At 35.6% G+C, this 19522-nt stretch overlaps 1 protein-coding gene across 1 annotated transcript in view; it reads left to right on the top strand.

Moving 5' to 3' along the window:
- Positions 1–8408: 8408 nt before the first annotated feature.
- Positions 8409–19522, top strand: part of LOC106941375 (troponin T, fast skeletal muscle isoforms-like) — a 19709-nt gene continuing 8595 nt past the window's right edge. Inside the window, exons 1-8 of the mRNA XM_015024382.1 lie at positions 8409–8599; positions 12535–12574; positions 12702–12709; positions 13020–13028; positions 14602–14739; positions 17600–17617; positions 17820–17840; positions 19459–19477. Of these exons, the coding sequence (XP_014879868.1) occupies positions 12555–12574; positions 12702–12709; positions 13020–13028; positions 14602–14739; positions 17600–17617; positions 17820–17840; positions 19459–19477 (233 nt within the window). The 5' untranslated portion in view covers positions 8409–8599; positions 12535–12554. The remainder of the gene's footprint in view (positions 8600–12534; positions 12575–12701; positions 12710–13019; positions 13029–14601; positions 14740–17599; positions 17618–17819; positions 17841–19458; positions 19478–19522) is intronic.

Here is a 19522-nt window from a genome sequence, read left to right as displayed (position 1 = left end):
TAATCCTCTTCCGTATATCCGTTTGTTTGATGTAAACTAAAATTGTTTAGTAGATTAGTGTAAATGGCATTAAAGTCTTTTTTCCTTCTTTCATAGCTGAACATCTCTTTGAAGATTTGTGAAACGCCTCTTTGGAATATTGGACGACAAGCCACTATCTCTTCACCATTCTCTTTTTGTTGGGCTATAACCTGGAAAAATACCAAAATCCTTCTTTTGCTTTGGGACTGATATCTTTCTGTACTTATTGTATCTTTGAATACAATCAAATAAATCTGAATAAAGTACTTTTTAGTGTTCATTAGTTTCTTTATCCTCTGTCAAACATTTGTTTATTATTTATCACGAGGTATAATCGTTCTCTTTTACAGTGCTCCCAGTATAGTATTCAGCTGCTTACTGGTTTTAGTCGTCTAACCCCTGCCATGGCTTGGAGACAATTTGGCCACTGAGAACTGAGATCTTATAACACCAGATTCATTTCCAAGCTCAAAAGATCTTAATTGGGTTCTGAAAATGATGCACAGTTAAAAGATGTATGTGAATTAGAAATAGAATGACATTTAAAGATGTTTCTTAAAGTAGATCAGCTTTGAAATGATGACAGGCTATTTACTCGGATAGTCTTCTTATGAAGATGGTCATGGTTTAAAAATTACCTCTGCAATAAATAGAAGTAAACCTCAAGTAAGATGGTTGAAAACTACAGGAGGGTGACTGAGTTTATTCAGAAAGGATGGTGTATCCAAGTAACGGAGGCTTTAAATTAATTCACTGGTCAGTTTGATGACATAAACAAAGAAGTCTGACCAATGAACAAACTGAATATTCTCACATGGTTTGTAGCAACAGGTTTTGGATCTCTTGGAGTTCCTGTAAAAAGAAACCAAGCTACCTTCAGCAATTATAAGTTAACAAACTCAACTTTCGACCAAAGTAAAACTATAGGTGCAAAAGAATTTAAGTTCCGTAAAAATCTGAAAGATTTATGAAAGTAGGAAGTGTAAGTTTTAGAAAGCTGCATATTTTATTGGTAAGTACTGGAAAGTAAACACTAATCTGTAAATTAATAATAGTAACATGTGTGTTACTATTAGGGGTTTAAACCTAATAGTAACATAGGTTTAAACCCTCTAGGTAATAACATTACTCACGTTTTTTTACTGCCACCAACATTACCAGCAGTCATTTTGCTGGCAAATTATGGAAATTAATCTCAAAGTTCCAGAGTATAAATTCCAACATTTCCTGGAAAGTATGTGCCTTCCTGGTACGTATAAGTCGCACCAATATAATTTATAAATTCCACATTAAGTCTTCAAATAACCTGAAATAGCCAAAAAGTTAAATAACCTGTGCTTTGTGCTCAAATATTTGACAAGTGAGTATTATGGCCATATTTGTAGGCATAGTAGGTGATTAGTGTGTGTCTAATGAGTGAGGACGTGGCCTAAGTGCATAATTATTAGGTAGTTTATCTTATTTTGGCAAAATGGGACAACAAAAGATTTAACTGACCAAAAGTTTATTACAGGGCTGCATCATTCTTGAAATTGGGGCATGATCACAGAATTATCAAATGTTTTGTTGCAAACAGACAAGAAACATGCTGAGAAAAATAAAGACCCAAATTAACTGCCAAGGATTTGAGAAGAATCAAGCACTAAGGTACCATGAACTCATTATCTTCAAGCTCTTTCATATTCCACAACTACAAGATGTAGTGTCTAGAAGAACAAGATGTTCATGATCAGAGACATTGCCAAGGTAAAGAAGGCTGAAACCTGACACATAAATTGAAGCATCTCACTGGGCCAGGAAATATGTGAACACAGATTTTTCAAAGGTTTCATAGACTGATGAAATGAGAGTGCCTCTTAATGCAGCAGATGGATGGTCCCATGGGTGGATCAGTATCTGGCACAGAACTCTACCCTGAGCCGGACGCCAGCAAGGTGGAAGTGGGCTACTAGTATATTACAAAATACATTAAAGATCTGTTATATCAACCTTCCAGACCTCTCAGGTCTGCATCCCCAGAACCAGAACCAAACATGGAGAAGCAACTTTCAGCTTCATGCACCACAAATCTGGAACAAATTTCTGGAAAACTGGAAACAGCTGAAACACAGAGTCCCTTTCAATCGAGACTAAAAATCCACCTGTTTTAGAGTTGCTTTTGAACCTTAATAAGTGGAACATTGACCAACATATTTGATGTATATTGATGATTTTAATGATATTGCTTTTTCACAATTGTTGACTATATGATGTTTATGGGGTTTTTTTATGTTTTCATGATGTAAAGCGGTTTGACTGCCTTGTTTCTGAAATATGTTATAGAAATAAACTTGGTATGGGCTTGTGATTTGGATAATAGCCGCTTTTAGTGGCAGCTGTTGTAGCCAATCAGAAGCAAGTGTCGCTAAGTTTGGTTGAGAGCGCATCGTTTTGCTAAACTTCATAGCGTTAGAGGTTCGATTCGGTTCTGTCTTCGTCAATATGCGTCATAAAACGCGTGAGTATTGTAAACGGTGACAAAAAAGTGAGAAATTTATGTGAAAGTCTTTCTGGTTCAATTAGCTTCGTAATGCGATAACATTTATAGATTGATTATCGTATGCTAATTGCTAAAATGTTGAGCTAATTTGTATTAGCTCAACATATTAGCAATTAGCTACTACAAGCTATATTCGTTTGTGCCGTTATTGCTTTAGTTAGTACTGATTCACAGTAGAATGAAATATTTTAAAGAGCCACTAATCAATTAATTTTTAATAAATAGGACTGAATTATCTGCTGTGCTTTCATATTCAAGCAACATAATTGGCTCTCAAAACAGGGCTGGTGTTATTAAATATGAGCTGGTTGGACTTTTCGGATGAAAAAACTCCCAAAATCAACTCCCAGACCTACTACAAGATTTTAGAAAACACTTTTTTCAAGTAGTGGGACAGAAAGAAGTCTGCATCTTCCAAAAATATGATAATTTTCATGCAGGGCAATGCCCAACAACAATAGTTGCCCAATAATTGTGCACAATGCACATTCAGATATTCTTCTAAGAGAAATATCTGAAAGCCTTTTACTTAAGTATTTACGTTTGAGGTTTGTTGACATTTTGGATTAATCAACACTAATGTAGATTGTGATTTAAAAAAATGGTCTTTCACTATAAGCGTTCCCTAATACACTGAAGAAAAAAAAATCACACACAAAATCTTACCAAGTGTTTTTGTGTAGGTTTTAGTGAAAATATCTTGGTACACTTGAAATAGAACTAACTTGCAAGTACTTTTTCATCAAGATATTTGAGCTTATTTAAATAATTCTTGAATATTGGTTGAAAAAACAAACTTGTGGTTCCACTGGCAGATTATTCCACTTATAACATGAGAAAACTGTATTGTTGTAAGTGAAGTGATCTGCCAGTGGAACTGGAACTTTTGCATCAATATTAAGGAATTATTTTCTTTAACCAAGCTCCTATATTTTGCTGAAAAGTTACTTGTTAATTTTGTCTTATTTCAAATGCACTAAGATGTTTGTAATGGAAACTAGACAAAAATAATTGATAAGATTTTGGGTGTTTGCAGCGATTGTGCACACTGTGTATACATTCTGGGTGAGCTGCAGAAATATTCTTACTAAATTAAAAAAAACAGCCTCTAATTTCTAGAGTGGTCACAGTTTAATCAGTGGTACAAGCTTTTGTTTGATTCATCATCACTAATTAGAGAACTAACAGTTTTTCCAAATTCTAACTGATATTTTCAAACAAAAGGGGGAAAATCTGTTGAATAAGTTGTGTGGTGAAGGTGTTGGAGAGTGTGTGAGTGGCTCTAGGAGAGATCCAGGTTCTAATTTTAGTGCGATGGAAAAAAGAGCAGCACCTGCTGCCTGCTGTCCTGTACTTAGTGGAACCGCTTCAGTTCTCCTGTAATCAATCTCAGGCTCAAATCCTCTCAGAGAGGCTCTGACTGCACGCTGAGCCCCGTGTAGCCGTGTGAGAATGTCTGTTAAATTTCTACTTAAACCATAATTTCTCTGCTTTCTCCTAAGAAACAATCAAGTTTTCTCCTAACAGAATATTTTTTTACAAGCTGAGGCTTGGTAACTCTTGAAAACTCTGTTTAACTTAAAATCTGAAATGCTTTTTGAGTAAATATTTATCGCAAATCCCTGCTGTCAAAGTGACTCCTGTCATCGCAGAGACAAAAAGCGCAGCTGCAACATGAGACGCCCCCTATTTAAGGCTCTGGGTCGGGACATCAGGGACGTTTTCACTCCGGCAGCAAAAGAGGAAAGTGTAAGATTAGCTTTGTGTTAAAAGTGGGCCGTGACCTCAATCCATCTACTTTAAAAGCAGTTAGTTAGATGAAACTAATGGTTTTATATTCGCATTATTAATCTAAAGCCTTACCTGACTTGGATGCTTGTGCTTCTTGTGTTTTTTGTTGCTTTTATTGGCTGTGAGGGAAACAACAGTGTGATGTTAGAGCTCATTTCTCACTAAAATGACAAGAAAAGTTTTTAAAATGCAGCTGTTTCAGCTAATATGTGATTCATGCTCATATTCATCCGTCTTAGCACAAGTGTATGCAAGGCATGCAGCATGTTAGGCGCTTGTTTGCAAGCCCATCCTCCTGAGGACACATCTTAATGTCTGATATGCATCAAGCATTTGAAATTACGAATCGTGCACAAGCTGTTCTCAAGCTCAATACGCCTGGTTTGCAGGCCATCGCCTGGTCGGTATGTCAGGACCTTTCACCAGAACCAGCAGCAGACTCTTATTTTGAGTGGATTACCTTCAGCTGATGGAGGGAAAAAAACTGTTCTCTGCTTGTTAATCCGGGCTCAGAGAGCAGCAGGGCCGCCTCATCCTGAAGTCAACTGGAGCCTCGGGGAACGAGCAGCGGTGCCTGCAGACGCTCCAAAAATAAAGCTGTTGCCTTCAGTGTGTGTTGCAGGGGCAGACGGGGGTTTCCGGGCCACCTGAGACGGCGCAGGTGCAGCCCCTACAGGCGGGCCACGGCCACCTCCACCTGGAGGAAGGTGGCAGAGGAGAGGAAGCTCCTATCATCAAACTGTCTCTGTTGCTACAACCAAAACTTAAATTAGGAAACTTACAGAGGTTCTTACAAACAGATTTTACCTGATTTACTACTAAAATATTCAGCTTATGGATCTGAAGCTGTTAAAGATAAGAACTTTAATGTTTGATATTCCCCCCCCCCTGATTTTTGCTCACAGTTCTTCACTTGAAAAGGATTTACACTGCAAAAACTCAAAATCGTACCAAGTATTTTTGGACTAGTTTTTTGTGCAATTATCTTAGTGTACTTGAAATTAGACTAAGCTAACTTAGAAGTGAATTTTCATCAAGAAAAGTGAAAAAATATGAAACAAATTCTACTTTCACTGGCAGATTATTTGATTTATAACAACACTTTTGTTTCATATTATAAATGAAATAATTTCCCGGTGGAACTAGAACATTTTCATCAATATTAACAAGTTATTAAAACAAGCTCCTATATGTTGATAAAAATTACTTGTAAGTTAGTTTTGTTTATTTCTAGTGTACTGAGATATTTGCACTAGAAACTAGACCAAAAGTATTTGGTAAGATTTTGTAGTTTTTTGCAGTTTCCCTGTGAAATTATTTGTTGATGGGCAGGACAAAACCAGAGCCGTTTTTCATTAAATTTATGAATCTGATTATATTAAAAAAATAATAACTTTAATATTTGATTTTTGTGTCCTGAGTACTGCTGATTATTTTTAATTTTAAAAGTATTTACCTGTAAAATTATTTTGTTGATTAGTAAGATAAAACCAAAACACTATTTATGAGGTTTGTTTATTTTTTATAATCAAACTGCATGTGCTCATCTAAATTACAAGCTTTTATTGGAGGAAAAAAATGATTAAATTATTCTCCACTGCTTTCAGGAGCCAAAATATTACTTATTGATCACAAGACAAATCTAAATATTTGTTTTTTGCTTCTTTTCCTTCCAACTTGTTGATAAATCCAATTTGTAATAATGCATACGGCCACCAGGGGGCTCTGTGCTTTCACCCGTCCATCCAAACCCTGAACCTTCTTCCTGAAAGGCATCAGTAGACATCTTAGCTGTGTAATCATAACCATCAAAGCTTTAATAACCACCACTTATTATAAAAAGATCCAGGAATTTTAAAAAAGGAACAATATATTTGATTAAAAAAAATTCTAACATCTATGTGCTATCATCAGCTTTACTTGTTTTACATTTAAAGGGCTTTCAGGTTCACACATTACTAAAGTAACATTTATTTCTATGGCAGAAGTTGAAATCTTTATGAAAAATAATTAAATTAATGAAAAAACTGTTTAAAATTGCTGACAGAGATGAAGGTGTAACAATATATCCAGTTTAAATGAGAGATCTTACCTTGAAGTAGATTTTAGTACCGCATTTGTTTCCTTTAAATCTCCCCAAACACCTGAAAATGTCAAATTATGTAACTATAAGGTCAATGGAAACACAGCTATAGATTAAAGGATTCCCCAATCTAAGGATGCACCGATTGCAGTTTTCTGTTCAATCGCCGATTATTGATCTTTAAAAAGCCTGACTTGCCGATTCCAGCCAATATCAATTTTTTGTCTGAAATGTTGCTCAATATAACAAGAAAGTTGCTGAGTTGGCAACATTGGGGTAACTATTGTTAACTGTAAACGTGCAGAATGACCTGGTGGGCCATCTGTCAGTCTGACCTCTGCCTGCAGATCAGAGGACAGTGGCTGATTTTAGACCTGAGGTGGAAAAGATCAGGGAATAAGATCAGCTTCACATGGAAGTATCGTCCAATCACTGAGCTCCCAAAATTAAGGAAATCGGCACAGATAAATCGGCTAGTCAATAAATCAGTGCACCGTTACCTCGAACATGCGGGAAAGAATTAAGGTATGTTTTTGATGAAGGAATAACGTTATAGCATGATGTAAAGTTTAAAAAATTTTATTTAACACAATACTGCCCCTTTAAAAAACAGCAGCTTAACCCACTTATCCTCATCTCCTCTGACAGGCAGAGGCGTTTGCTTCAGCGGTCACCGTCAAAGTCACTGCAAGGCGTTTGAAGCATCAACTATCCACCTGATGACACACACACACACACACACACACACACAGCAGGGATCAGGGTAAAAACAAGCTGGACAGCGGTGTGTGGACCCACGGATTCCCCTCACCTCTCTTATAACCAATCTTAATTCTGTTTCTCATTATCCGTTGTTTAAAGCAGTAAGCAGTGAATGTCTGTCACTCTTTCTTTGGGACTTTGCTTTAGTTCGAGCAGCGATTTGAACAGAGAGAATCAACAACCAAGCAACAATCCGTTCTCACATAAACAGTTTCAGCTCAACACGGTCAGGGCGCGATGTTTAGTTTCAGTCTCTCATCTTGTCAGAAAGATTCAAAGCAAAATCTTAAGTGAAGTATTCTTTGAGGAAGATATAGGAGCTTGTTTTAATTCAACAATTTCTTAATATTGATGAAAAAGGTCTACATTTTTTCACGTGTGGGAATATTTTCTTGTTACAAGTGAAATAATCTGCCAGTGAAACTGGTACTTTTTCACTAATATTAACTATTAACTCTAATTAAGCTCCTAAATCTTCCTAAAAAGTTACTTGTAAGTTAGTTTTGTCTAATTTCAAGATATATGCATGAGAAACTATGATAAAAATCATTTAGATTTTGTGTTTTTGCAGTGTTACATGCTGAAGTGACTTTTTTAAAGCCTTTCATCCATGATTTATTTCTGATGTGACGAAAAACTGATTTTCCAACTGAAAATCGTTGGTGAACCTTTTCTTTGGAGGAAATGATCCAATCAAATCCTGTTCTGTGCATTCATGTAAATTAGTTTAATCTTTTTTCACTATCTGTACTAATATTAACATATTTGCACTAGAAACTCGACCAAAACATCTCAGTAAGATGTTGTGTTTTTTCTGGTAATGATGAGGCCTGGATCTGAAATTATTGTGTTCACTGAGGTTTTCGTTGTCTGATATTAAAACTTATCTGATGATCTGAGACATTTAACTGACAAAAAGCAGAATAAATAGAGTTTGTGGTTAGTTTTGTTTGTTCCTTTGTTCTATTCTTACTCCAGCGCTGTGCGTCTCTTCCCGGCCTGACGGATGGAGCTCCTCGTTGATGAACCGGTCAGCAGCCACACAGACTTTCCTTCCATTGTCTGCATGCCAAGCCGATGTGTAAGCCCCGCTCTCGGCCTTCTGTCACTGTAAATTTAGCAACAGAAGCTTCTCAGCTGCTCCTTTCCAAAACCTGAGCCCTCCTCTTCCATCCATAGTATTCTACCCATCTCCTTCTCCAGGGTCATGGATGCACTTCCCCCAGCCTCTCCACCTTCATCCACACACACACACACACACACTCCGCTCTCATCCCGCAGCCAATAAGGGCCTGATGATCTCAAGTATCACTATAGCAGCAGGACTTATTCTCTGAGCGGAGCCTGCGGATACTTACAGACCTTCATCTTCATCGCCGAGGGAGCTGATCTTCCTCTTTTGGGTAAGAATTCACTTTTCATACACCTGAAAAACAGTTTTCTTATTATTTGTTTCTCATTTTATGTGGAAAAAAACTGTCTTTTTCCACAAAAAGTAATGAAGATATTAAAAGATGTTAGCAGAGATTGTTCACTAAAAATCAGTTTTTAAGGGAAAGTAGATCCATTGGTCAGTAAATTGATTGGTATTTTTATGCCGACATTGAAAATCTTTTGAAGTGGAGCGCCGGATTGCTGGTGGATGTATATTAAGACTTGTGAATTGTCCGCTATGACAATGCTGCTCACAATGTTCTGGTCAAGCAGTTGACATTAGCGCTTTATTTGACTGAGCTCTTTTTCTCCTTGATACTAAAGCTCTAAAATATATCCCATTAAAAAACAACACATCATCTGACATTAAATCCTCCAAACCAATAAACTATCCTACATGGTGAAATTATATAATAAATACTCTATTGTGTCACAATTTACATTTAAAATAAACTCTCTTCAAAATGCACAAAAAAATGTTGAAAAATGTTGTCATGTGATGTCTGCACTGAAAACAAGACAGCAATACTTGGTAATATTTAGTATTTTTACAGTGTTTTCACTAAAGTGACTATTTTAAAGATTCTCATCCTCGATTTTTGATGTGAAACTTGGCTATTGGCTCTTTCACACTGTAAAAAAAACACAAAATCTTAAGTATTTTTCTCTATTCCTAGTGTAAATATCTTAAAAAACCTGAAATAAAACAAAACTAATTTACAAGTAATTTTTCAGCAAGATGTAGAAGCTTGTTTTTATTCAAACGTGCTCGTTTCACTGCTACAAAATGTCTTGTTCTCAGTGAAATAATCTGCCAATGCAACTAGTAGTTTTTTTTTCATCAATATTAATAATTTTTTTACTTAAAATAAACTCCTATATCTTGCTAAAAAGTCTCTTTTAAGTTAGTTTTGTTTTATTTCAAGTGTAGTAAGATATTTGCACTAGAAACTAAAGTAAAAATACTTGGTACTATTTTGCGTTTTGGCACTTCTTGGCCCGTGTTTCAGAGTTTGAACTGATTCCCACCTGGTTGTTTAGCTGAAAACACGGTTCGCGCCTTGAAGACATGAGGTTTTGAGATGTGCAAGAGGCTCTCCGTCTCCATCAGCTACTTCTCTCTTTGACACAGCACCTAAGAAGCTCAGTCAGTTTCAACACCAAGTTTCAGTTTCAGAAAGTCTTAAGTTTTCAGAAGAAAAAAAAAACGGAGCGCTCACTAAATATACAGCATGCTGAAATGTCGGTATGCGCAGCGCGACCGCTGTGCACACAGAGGCGAGAACGCTGTCAGCTGCAGGTGGATCAAAGCGCTGGTTGGTTGGAGGTGGGCTCTGATTGGCTGGGTGGGAGCAGAAGATCCTCCCGCTGGACCAAGCAGAGGGATTAAACTGCTATTTGAACACTGTTCCTCAGCTGATGGGCAGAAATGTGATCCAGAACTAATCCACAGAGTCCTCTGCAGCTGTGCCCACCGCTGAGTGCGAAGAGTCATCCAAAGGCAATTTATATATAACAGATATGATATAGAATATACAGAGAGGTGATTTCACCAAAGAGAGACGAATGAATGGGTTTTACTTCATTCTGAAGCCTTACATTGCAAAAACACGAAGTCTTACCAAACAGTTTTATCATAGTTTCTATTGCAAACATCTTAGTACATTTGACATAAGACATAATTAACTTAACAGTAACTTTTCAGTAAGATACTGGACCTCATTTCTGTGTATTTTTGGTGAAAATGTACGAGATCCACTGGCAGATTATTTCACTTGTAACTCTGGGAAAATGTGTTGTTGTAAGTGAAATAATCCTCCAGTGGAACCAGAACTTTTTCATCAATATTAAGGAATTATTGAGTTTAAAAAACTCCTACATCTTGCTGAAAAGTTACTTGTTCTGTCTTATTGCAAGTGCATGTGATGTCTGCACTGAAAACAAGACAGAAATACTTGGTAATATTTAGTATTTTTACAGTGTTTTCACTAAAGTGACTATTTTAAAGATTCTGATGTGAGGAAAAACAGATTTTCCCACTGAAAATCAAAATATAACCTTTTTTTTGGAGAAATTTGAGAAAATGATCCAATCAAAGCCTGTTTTGTTCATGCACAGATTTTCTTTGTGCACTTAGCACAGAAACAATCTGTTCATTTTTAATTGTTTCTTTATGTTTACCTGGCTTTACTGTGACCCATCCATCTATTTTCTGTGCACCCTTGTCCCTTCGTGGGGTCGGGAGGCGCTGGTGCCAATCTCCAGCTATCGTTCCGGGCGAGAGGCGGGTCACCCTGGACAGGTCGCCAGTCTGTCGCAGTACTGTGACCCAGTGGCATGTAAATAGAAAAACGGAGCGTCTGCAGCCAGAGGCGTCTTCATTCTAATTAACCTTCATGTTGTAGGTCAACGAGACAATCCTAAATGCTTAAGTATAAGAAAACTTGTGTCAAGAAACAGGAAAAGAAGTCTGGTTGCCCTCTGGCAAATAACCGCTCAGGATTGTCCTATAAATGAGAATCTAAACCGGTTCATTTACCGTTGTCCCCATCCTGGAAGGTTCTGTGGGTTCTGTAGGAGTTCCACAGGGAAGCTAATAAGCTTATATATGCTGCTGAAATTTACATCAGAGTTAGTTTTGTCTTATTGCAAGTGTTCTAGGATATTTTCACAAGAAACTAGATCAAAATTATTTGGTAAAATTTTTTGTTTTTGCAGTGTTGAGGGATAATGAGCCAAAACACATTTCCAAATCAAACGCATCAGTAGTTCATAACACATTATTCTTCCTTGGCAAACTCAATGTTCACCTAAATCCTTTAGAAAACCTGTTTGGCAAGCTGGAAAAACCATTTTTCAAATGGTTTGAGATTGTTCCACTGCAGTAATATGTACAATTTCAGGAACGAGGCTGCAGTACAGCACATGGAAAACTTTCAGTTTCTCACACAACAATAGTGCAGATGATCCGCGAGGTGGTTTGACTCAGAACCAGAATTAAACATGTGAATACAAACTTGCAAAGGCGGTGATAATACTCGGTGGACAGCTGAGTAAACAATCCTGAACAAGCCGTGAAAATATTTCAGGACAGCTGCAGCTTTCTGCTCTTATCACACAGGCCACAAGCATTTGTCCTGTGATGGTCGTAATGCAGATATTCTTTTCCATGAGAGCAAAGAGTTACTGACAGGAAACAGACTGACCTCAGCTCACACAGACGTTTGTGTCATATTTAAAAATCTTCTTTGATAGCAAAGTGGAACCGAAATGAAATCCCTTAAATAATAATAATCCATAAGAAGGTTTTCATTGCCAAAACTGCAATGTCGTATTATAGAGGAATACTTTTCCCCCAAAAGACTCCAAAATTTTGAGATTAATTTCAGAAATTTTCTTTAAAAAAAAAAAACTTCTGAATTTCAAAAGTTGAAAATTTGCTGGAAATAAGCTGTAATTTTGAGATAAATCTCAGAATTTTTTTCTCAAATTTTTGAAAAAAAAAAAAAAATTGAAAAGTTGAATATGTTCAATTTTTCAAACTCAGAACTTTCTGAATATTTTCTAGATTATTTCTGAAATTTTAGTGGACATTTACTCCTACTGTTTTTCTGTCTACAATGACTAATACGCCGTACAAAACAGAAGACATAACAAAAAATAGCTTTTCTTTTTAATGAGACCTTATTATTAAAATTGAAGAGTTACTGGATATTCTCTATGCTTTGTATGAACCCAAAGCAAAAAGACTTTAGAACTTTCGAGATATTTGTGAATTAAGTTGTACTCTTACTGTCATATTATCTGATATCACATGTTTATTGTAAAGCCCTCATCAGAAGTATAAGTAATTATATTTATTCTGGTTGAGATGTGTGAACTTTTTTTTTGTATTTTTCTTCAGGTTTGAAGTTTGTTTTCACCATGTCTGACACTGAAGAAGCGTAAGTAAATTTCATCACATTCATATGTTATTCAGCTTTAACAGAAAATATAGAAAATTAAGTTGAAATTTGCTGGAACTAATTTATTTTTTTTTCTTTCTCTGTCTTTTCTTCCTTCTTATTACAGGTATGAGGGTAAGTGAGATATCCACTTAGCTAGTTTTACTTTTTATTTTTCCAAAAACACACTGTAGATAATTTATGACCGTTTTTGATATCCAAGGATGTTTTCAACTAATTTTTGCTTCCTTTAATTCTTTACACAGTTTCTGTTCTCAAAGGCCTGACAGAATTTTTCCTCTTATTTTCTCATATTGTCACATAAAATGCCAGCATCAGTAACTGAGAGCTAGAATAACCTTGAATGTCATGGTTTGTTCACTTATGTTTGTTTTTCTATCCCCACATTTTTTTTATTTTCATCTTAATTTTTGCAAAACTGAAGAGGAGGAAGGTAAAGATGACCGAACCAACTTCACATTTATTACTTTTTTTTTACATTCACACTAATAAGTAAATTGCCTTTCACCCTTAACTTGAAGTCTTTGACACTGACACCTGTTAGCCTTTACCTGTCATCTTCTAATTTCAAGATATTTCAGTTAATTTTACAGCATCTTTAGCGCTTTTGCTTTACAGTTCATTAAATTTTCTGGCTGTCATCAAAAACTTCCAAGTTAAAGGTGAATTTTGTCTGCTGAGTGACATTTTGACACATGGTTAAGAAAAAAATTAGACCTATTATTTTCTTAACATGTGAATCTTCACAATGCCGTCTCTTATTGTCAGTACTGCTGTCATTGACCTGATTCACTCAACGGTCATATTTTAACCGGTCAATGTGGAAAACTACTTGGGAGGAATTTAGAAATTAAAGACAACTGAGAGGTTATGCTGAGAATAATAATAACGGAAGGTGTCCTTAAAATACTTTACAGGAAGTTTGAATGTTTCCCCTATTTAGTGTCCAGAAAAGTATGTATTAATTATCAGAGGTGGGCAGAGTTCCCAAACACTGTATTCAAATAAAAGTAGCACTGCAACATATTTTTACTCAAGTAAAAGTAAAAAGCATCCATCCAAGAAATTAAAAAAGTATCTGGTAAAAAGTCGACTCAAGTACTGAGTAACTGATCAAATTATATTTTAATATTTAAAAATTACATCATCAGATGGACCAAAATATAAGCTAAGTGGAAATTTTGGTATTTAAAGGACCAAAAGTACCATATTTCATGTAAGTAACAAAAAATAACAATCAGGCAAAAATTATTTCTTCCAATAAAATCCTTCTGAAGCTTTAATAGAAACTGCAGGTTTGTCTGTCTGGTGAATTTTTGGTTAAAACATGTTTGTTTTTAATTCAGCTGGTAGAGAATTGATGCATTTTACTCAATAACAAAAGTACAGCATAGTAAAAATAATCTTAAGAGTGCAATTTTCAAAAAAGCTACTCACGCAAATGTAATTGAGTTATCACCCAACTCTGATTATACGACAGATTGCTTTTTTAAAAAATCAGTTATATTGTTAATTTGAGCTTGGGAAATACTTCTTCACATTTATGTGAATGTTTAATTTTTTTTTGGTTAATTGCCACTTTACAACTAATTTTCTGGAAATTTTAATAACTCAGACTGAAAATGTAATCTAACTTAACAGAGAACAGATTCATCCTTTAACACTAGAGATATATTTATTCCCTGCTATTTTAAAAGTAAATGTTACCAGCCAACTCTGTTACTGAGTAAAGAGTAATTTTGGACCCGACTCCCTGCTCCTCCAGTAGTCGTACGCATCAACAGTTCAATATGGCTTCTGGGTGAAAGGTCACTGGAGTTTCTGCCTCCATCCATCATCTGTTTTTCTCTCCATTCTCCAGCAGCGTCCGCCGCTCACCCATCCATCCATCGTTTCTGTAAATCTCGGTTTCACATTTGGTTTCTAATGGCTCTGTCATGTCTGTGGTCTTCTATTAACGGCCTTCTCCGGCACGCCAACTCTGCGGTTTGGTGCATGCTGCGTAGCCCAGGAGGAGGTAGTAGAAGTAGAAGTAGCCCCTGAGGCGGAGGCCCAGGTAGAGGCAGAGCCAGAAGTAGAGCCTGAACCAGAACCAGAACCAGAGCCTCAGGAGGTGGTGCAGCAAGTGGCTCGGGAGGAGGAAGGTACGTTTATAAACTGCTGCAGGCCAGACGGCACTCTGCCTAACAGGGTAGACCTGAGGGTGCAACAGTTAGTCAGACCTAATGGCAGAAAGCTTAAAAATTATCTATATTTTAAAGTTAATTTGCGAAAACAGTAGGAACTGTGTCCATGCTTTTATTAGTTACTTTAATGTTTTATGTGGGATTGATTTTCAACAGAAGCCAAGAGCATCCATATCCATCCATATCCTTTATAATGTAATATTTTTCAGTTGTTTTATGATGGCAGGACTATTATCTCAGGATAATGAAAGTTATTATTTTGTGGTAAATGAATTATTGCCTGGAGAACAAAAAGGCTTATTTAATAAAATTTATTTAGGTCTGTGGGTGATACAAAACATCTTCATTATATTTTTAGCACAAAATTGTTCATAGATAATTAGATTTTAGTCTTTCAGGACGAGCTGCTTTGGAGCCTCCTGTCACTTTAAATCCAAATAAGCTGCTGATGGCCACGCCCAGCTGGCAAATTCTGCTTGGTTGCTAGGTAACGGGCTGGGCTTCCCTGCGGTTGCTAGGTAACGAGCAGTGCCTACTGCCACAGCTTTTTAAAACGGGTAATTTTTCAGACACTGAACTTAGTGTCAAAAATAGCCAAGTGTTTTATTTTTAAACAGTTTTAGAAGCAGTTGGGACACAAATGGAAGTACGAAACAAAATGTGAATTTTGCATATGAGGTTCCCTTTAAAAGCTCACAAAGGAGGTTTTTTTGTTGTTGTTTTTTTTTTTTTTTTACTATTAATTACAATTCAATAATTGTCCAGATTTGACATTTTCACTGATGCTTGGCTGTTCTAAACAGATAAAATTAAAATCTTAAAATGAAAAATGTAATATGTTTATTCATCCACGTTTTGTTTCTTTTTTATTTATTTTTTAAATAAGGACTAAAAATATTAAGTTTTTCACTTTTACTAAAATGCAGACTTGGGCGCATGCATTTAAAAATACTAGAAAAATACTAAAAGGTGACTTTAATGTTATCACGAAAAGTTTTTGTTATCCTGAAATATGATTATTTCCTGTTATTTCTAGAAAATGGCTGCTCTTGGCTATTATTATTTTCAACAATTTAAAGGGATCATTTTAAGAGAAGGATGCACTGTATTAATGAGGCCTGCAAAACTGCTTTTTTTTAACTTAACTGGCTTTTTTATTGATAATCTAAATATTTTAATAGTTTTGCAGTTCATTAATCGGTTCCTTTTTAATGTGTGTTTACATTCCTCTTTATGACTGCTTTCTTTGAATACGAGTTGGCAGAAAATGTGAAGTAAACAATCAAATGCTAAAATTTCATATTTTGGTACATTTTGGGTAAAACTGAAAATCCAGAATATATTCAGTAAATGTAATCTTTGGCTTAAAGTCACACGTTATTTCACATTATTAGGTCTATTACTTCACTATATTAGAGTCTGCTGCAAACATTTTCCTTATAAACACCCACAGCTGTCACATCGTCTCCATCCACAAACAGTTAAAAACCGTTTTGTCCTGTTTCCAGCGTTATTGTTCTGTCATTTGTGTCTTAAATATGAGCTGTGCATACATGTCAGAAAGGGAGGCGTAATCAGGCGGTTGCCTTTACATGAGTCAGTTGCCCCATGTCATCCTTGGCCTTCTGTCCATTTGAATGAATCGTTTTGTTGTTATTGACCATCATCATTAGTTGCATTTTGAAAAACTCACATGTCGTTTTTTCAAGGCCAAACCAGAAGGGATGATGGGTATTTTTGTGGTCATGTAAAGCCAATTCTTCACCTCCCTTTAGTCCATGTTTAGCTTTTATTTTTGTTGTTTTTCTGTCTGCAACTGAAGAATGAAATTTGCCATTTGCGACAAAGCATTTACATTGGGGTGTTGGGATGTTCGGCTGATTTCAGCTGATCAAATTCAAGCTAATTTCTTATTCAGATGTGTTTCGAGTTCTGTGTATCTCATGGAGTCACGGCAGACGTCCCAGGCTTCGCCTGTTCAACTAACGCTTCATTGTCTTAGCAGCTACAATCTCAAACTAATAAAATTAGAATTCTAAAAAAAAAAGTCTAAATTCTGAGAAAAAGTCATAATTCTTAGTCTAAGAATTATTTTTCCTCAAATTTTTGAGTTGTAATTTAAAAAGAAGATAGAATTCTTGAAAGACGTCAAAACTCTGAGCAGTCAGAATTCTTAAAAAAAAAGTCAAAATTCTGAGAAAAAAATTATAGTTAAAAAAAATTAGAATTCTGAGAAAAAGTATGATTCTGAGGTGGAATTTTAAAAAAAGTCAATTCTGAGATTAAAATCAGAATGCTGAGAAAAAAATTTGAATTCTAAAAAAAAAGTTAGAATATAAAGATGGTCAAAATTCTGAGAAAAAGTCAGAATTTTCAATGAAATTCAGAATTTTGAGATTAAAATCAGAAATCTTTTTTTTTCAGTGCCCCCAATCCTTTTCCATAGTCAAGCTGCTTTTTGGCATTGTAATTATTTTAACGAGTCACTTATGTATTTCTGAAGTTATTCTTAATTATGACAGGTTTGGTCCTCCATAGACATCAACCCATCGTTGTATAAAGTCTTAATTAACAGAAAGTGTTTATTATTGTGCCGACAAATAAAACCCTGGTTATCGTTAGGTATGGAGCTGCCTGCAGTGTCACAGCAGAATTAATGCTTGACCCGTTATGGGACTTCTGCAGCGTCTCCATAGCAACGCCCCAATCCAGTAAATGTGCTTTTTGAGCTCCAGGCTTTGTGAACATGTACCGGCTGCTCAGTCGGATCACTAATGGTCTCTGTTCTGCTCTTGCTTTGGACGCTTGCTGCATGCAGAGGCCTATGAAGAGGAAGGTATGTGGACCTGCATTCTTCTCTGTTCTTCTGATTCGACCTTTTATGTCTCCCTGTTGAACAAGGGACTCTTCTAAGCCTTAATTATAAATAATGAATCGGTCCTGGGTTCAGGAAGTAGAGGAACAGGCCGGAGGATTCATAAACGGCGAGTCAGCTCATCTCTGCTTCTTCTCTTTTTTGCATGAATGCGTCCTGCCAGGGGAAGATGGAGATCAAGATGGTAGTTTGTATTTCATGCTGAGTCATCGTTGCTTGGCTTGCGATTTCCTCCCTTCTGTTGTCCGTTTCTCTAAATGTTGTCGTAGTCTGAGGGTCACTTAAAACGAAACAAAGTCTAATCACACGCCTCCCGATCCTGAAAACCATTAACAGTAGCTACAAAATCCAGTCCCTCCTGTTGTGTGACTTGATGTCCTGTATGCTTGGAAACTTTAACTATTAAATAGATAAATGTGATGATTTATATGACAGCGTACTGATCCTGATTAGCATCTTAGCAATAAAATGGGTTTGATTTACATACTAATTCACAGTAAATTAACACAGATAAATAGAGAAGTTGGGTATAACTTTACTGTGACTATACGTTGGCATACAGTGCTGTGAAAAAGTTTCTGCCTTCTTACATATTTCTGCTATTTTTTTGTATTTATTTTTATCGCTGTTACCTTTCAGATTATTTAACAAATTTTGACACATAACCAAAACAAATGCAGCTTTTAAAATAAATGATGATTTAATTTATTAAAGGGGGAAAACTTTGAAAACCATTTCATCCATAACAGAGATTTGTTTATATCAAGGAATAATTTGCTGCTTTTTTAAAAACATTTGGTTTATTTTGTGTTGTTTAATGATAAATTAATGAGATTTATTTCAATATTTGTATACAATTTTCAAAATATAAGATTAAAAGCATCTATTAAAGTGAGCTGCATTGAATAAATAATAAAATAAATGAACATGTTATTTGACTTTTTTATTTTATTTCCTTCTATATTTCTGTTAGTTCTCTTATTACAAAGTAACTCAATTTATAGGTGATTTATTTATTGTACATTTCCAACGCTATCCTGGTCTGGTTTGCTCCTGAAGTTTTTCTTAACTTTTAAAATAAATCCTGTTAATCATGGTTATTTTATGATTTAATTAATCAATGAAGTTGATGAGTTTAGCACATTTCAGCAGCAAGGCGGATCAAGGCGCTTTTAAAAACGGGAATGATTGTTTTTTTCTAGGTAAGTTTGGATAGGATTAGAAGTCTGCAAGAAGGCAAATATTCTTCCTCAGCACAGTTTGGTTATTGTAAAAATGCACAGTAATACTGCTTCAGTTATATAAATATACGTTTATAAGATTACAGTTGATTAGCTTCGTGTCGCTTTAGCTAATCAGCTGTAGCATTAGCATAGCTGTGCTATGTTTAGCTTAGCTTAGCAACTGTAAACGTTTGGTTGGTTAAAAATAAAACGTGAAAATTCTAAGATATAAAAACAAACTCATACAAAAGCAGCCAGTTGTGTGCAGTATATATATTTATCTTTATGTAGAGGTTTGAAGGGAAACTTGTTGGTTTTGTTATCTTGTAGACTTGGCAGCTAAAAGGTCGTATAAACTGTTGTTTTCTCCTTGACCTCAGCCAGTATTGCTGTGTGTTTATGTAACTTAAAACAGAAGCTTAACGAGCATTAATTAGGTCTCGGTTGTTGGAAAGGATTGCTAAAATTAAAACTCACTCTCACATTTCAACGGAGGTGAAGCATCCCTGAATCCAATGCATTCTTGATCCTAACTTATCAATATTTTCTCTTTTTCATTCCTGGTTTTATTATAATCAGAGGAAAAGCCAAAGTTCAAGTGAGTATACATACATACATACATACATACATACATACATACATA

Source organism: Poecilia latipinna, unplaced genomic scaffold (genome assembly GCF_001443285.1).
Source record: "Poecilia latipinna isolate Pla-1442-1.1 unplaced genomic scaffold, P_latipinna-1.0 Scaffold3630, whole genome shotgun sequence".
Classification (NCBI taxonomy): Eukaryota; Metazoa; Chordata; class Actinopteri; order Cyprinodontiformes; family Poeciliidae; genus Poecilia; species Poecilia latipinna.
The sequence above is the reverse complement of the archived record's forward strand: the minus strand, read 5'-3'. Positions and strand labels throughout refer to the sequence as shown.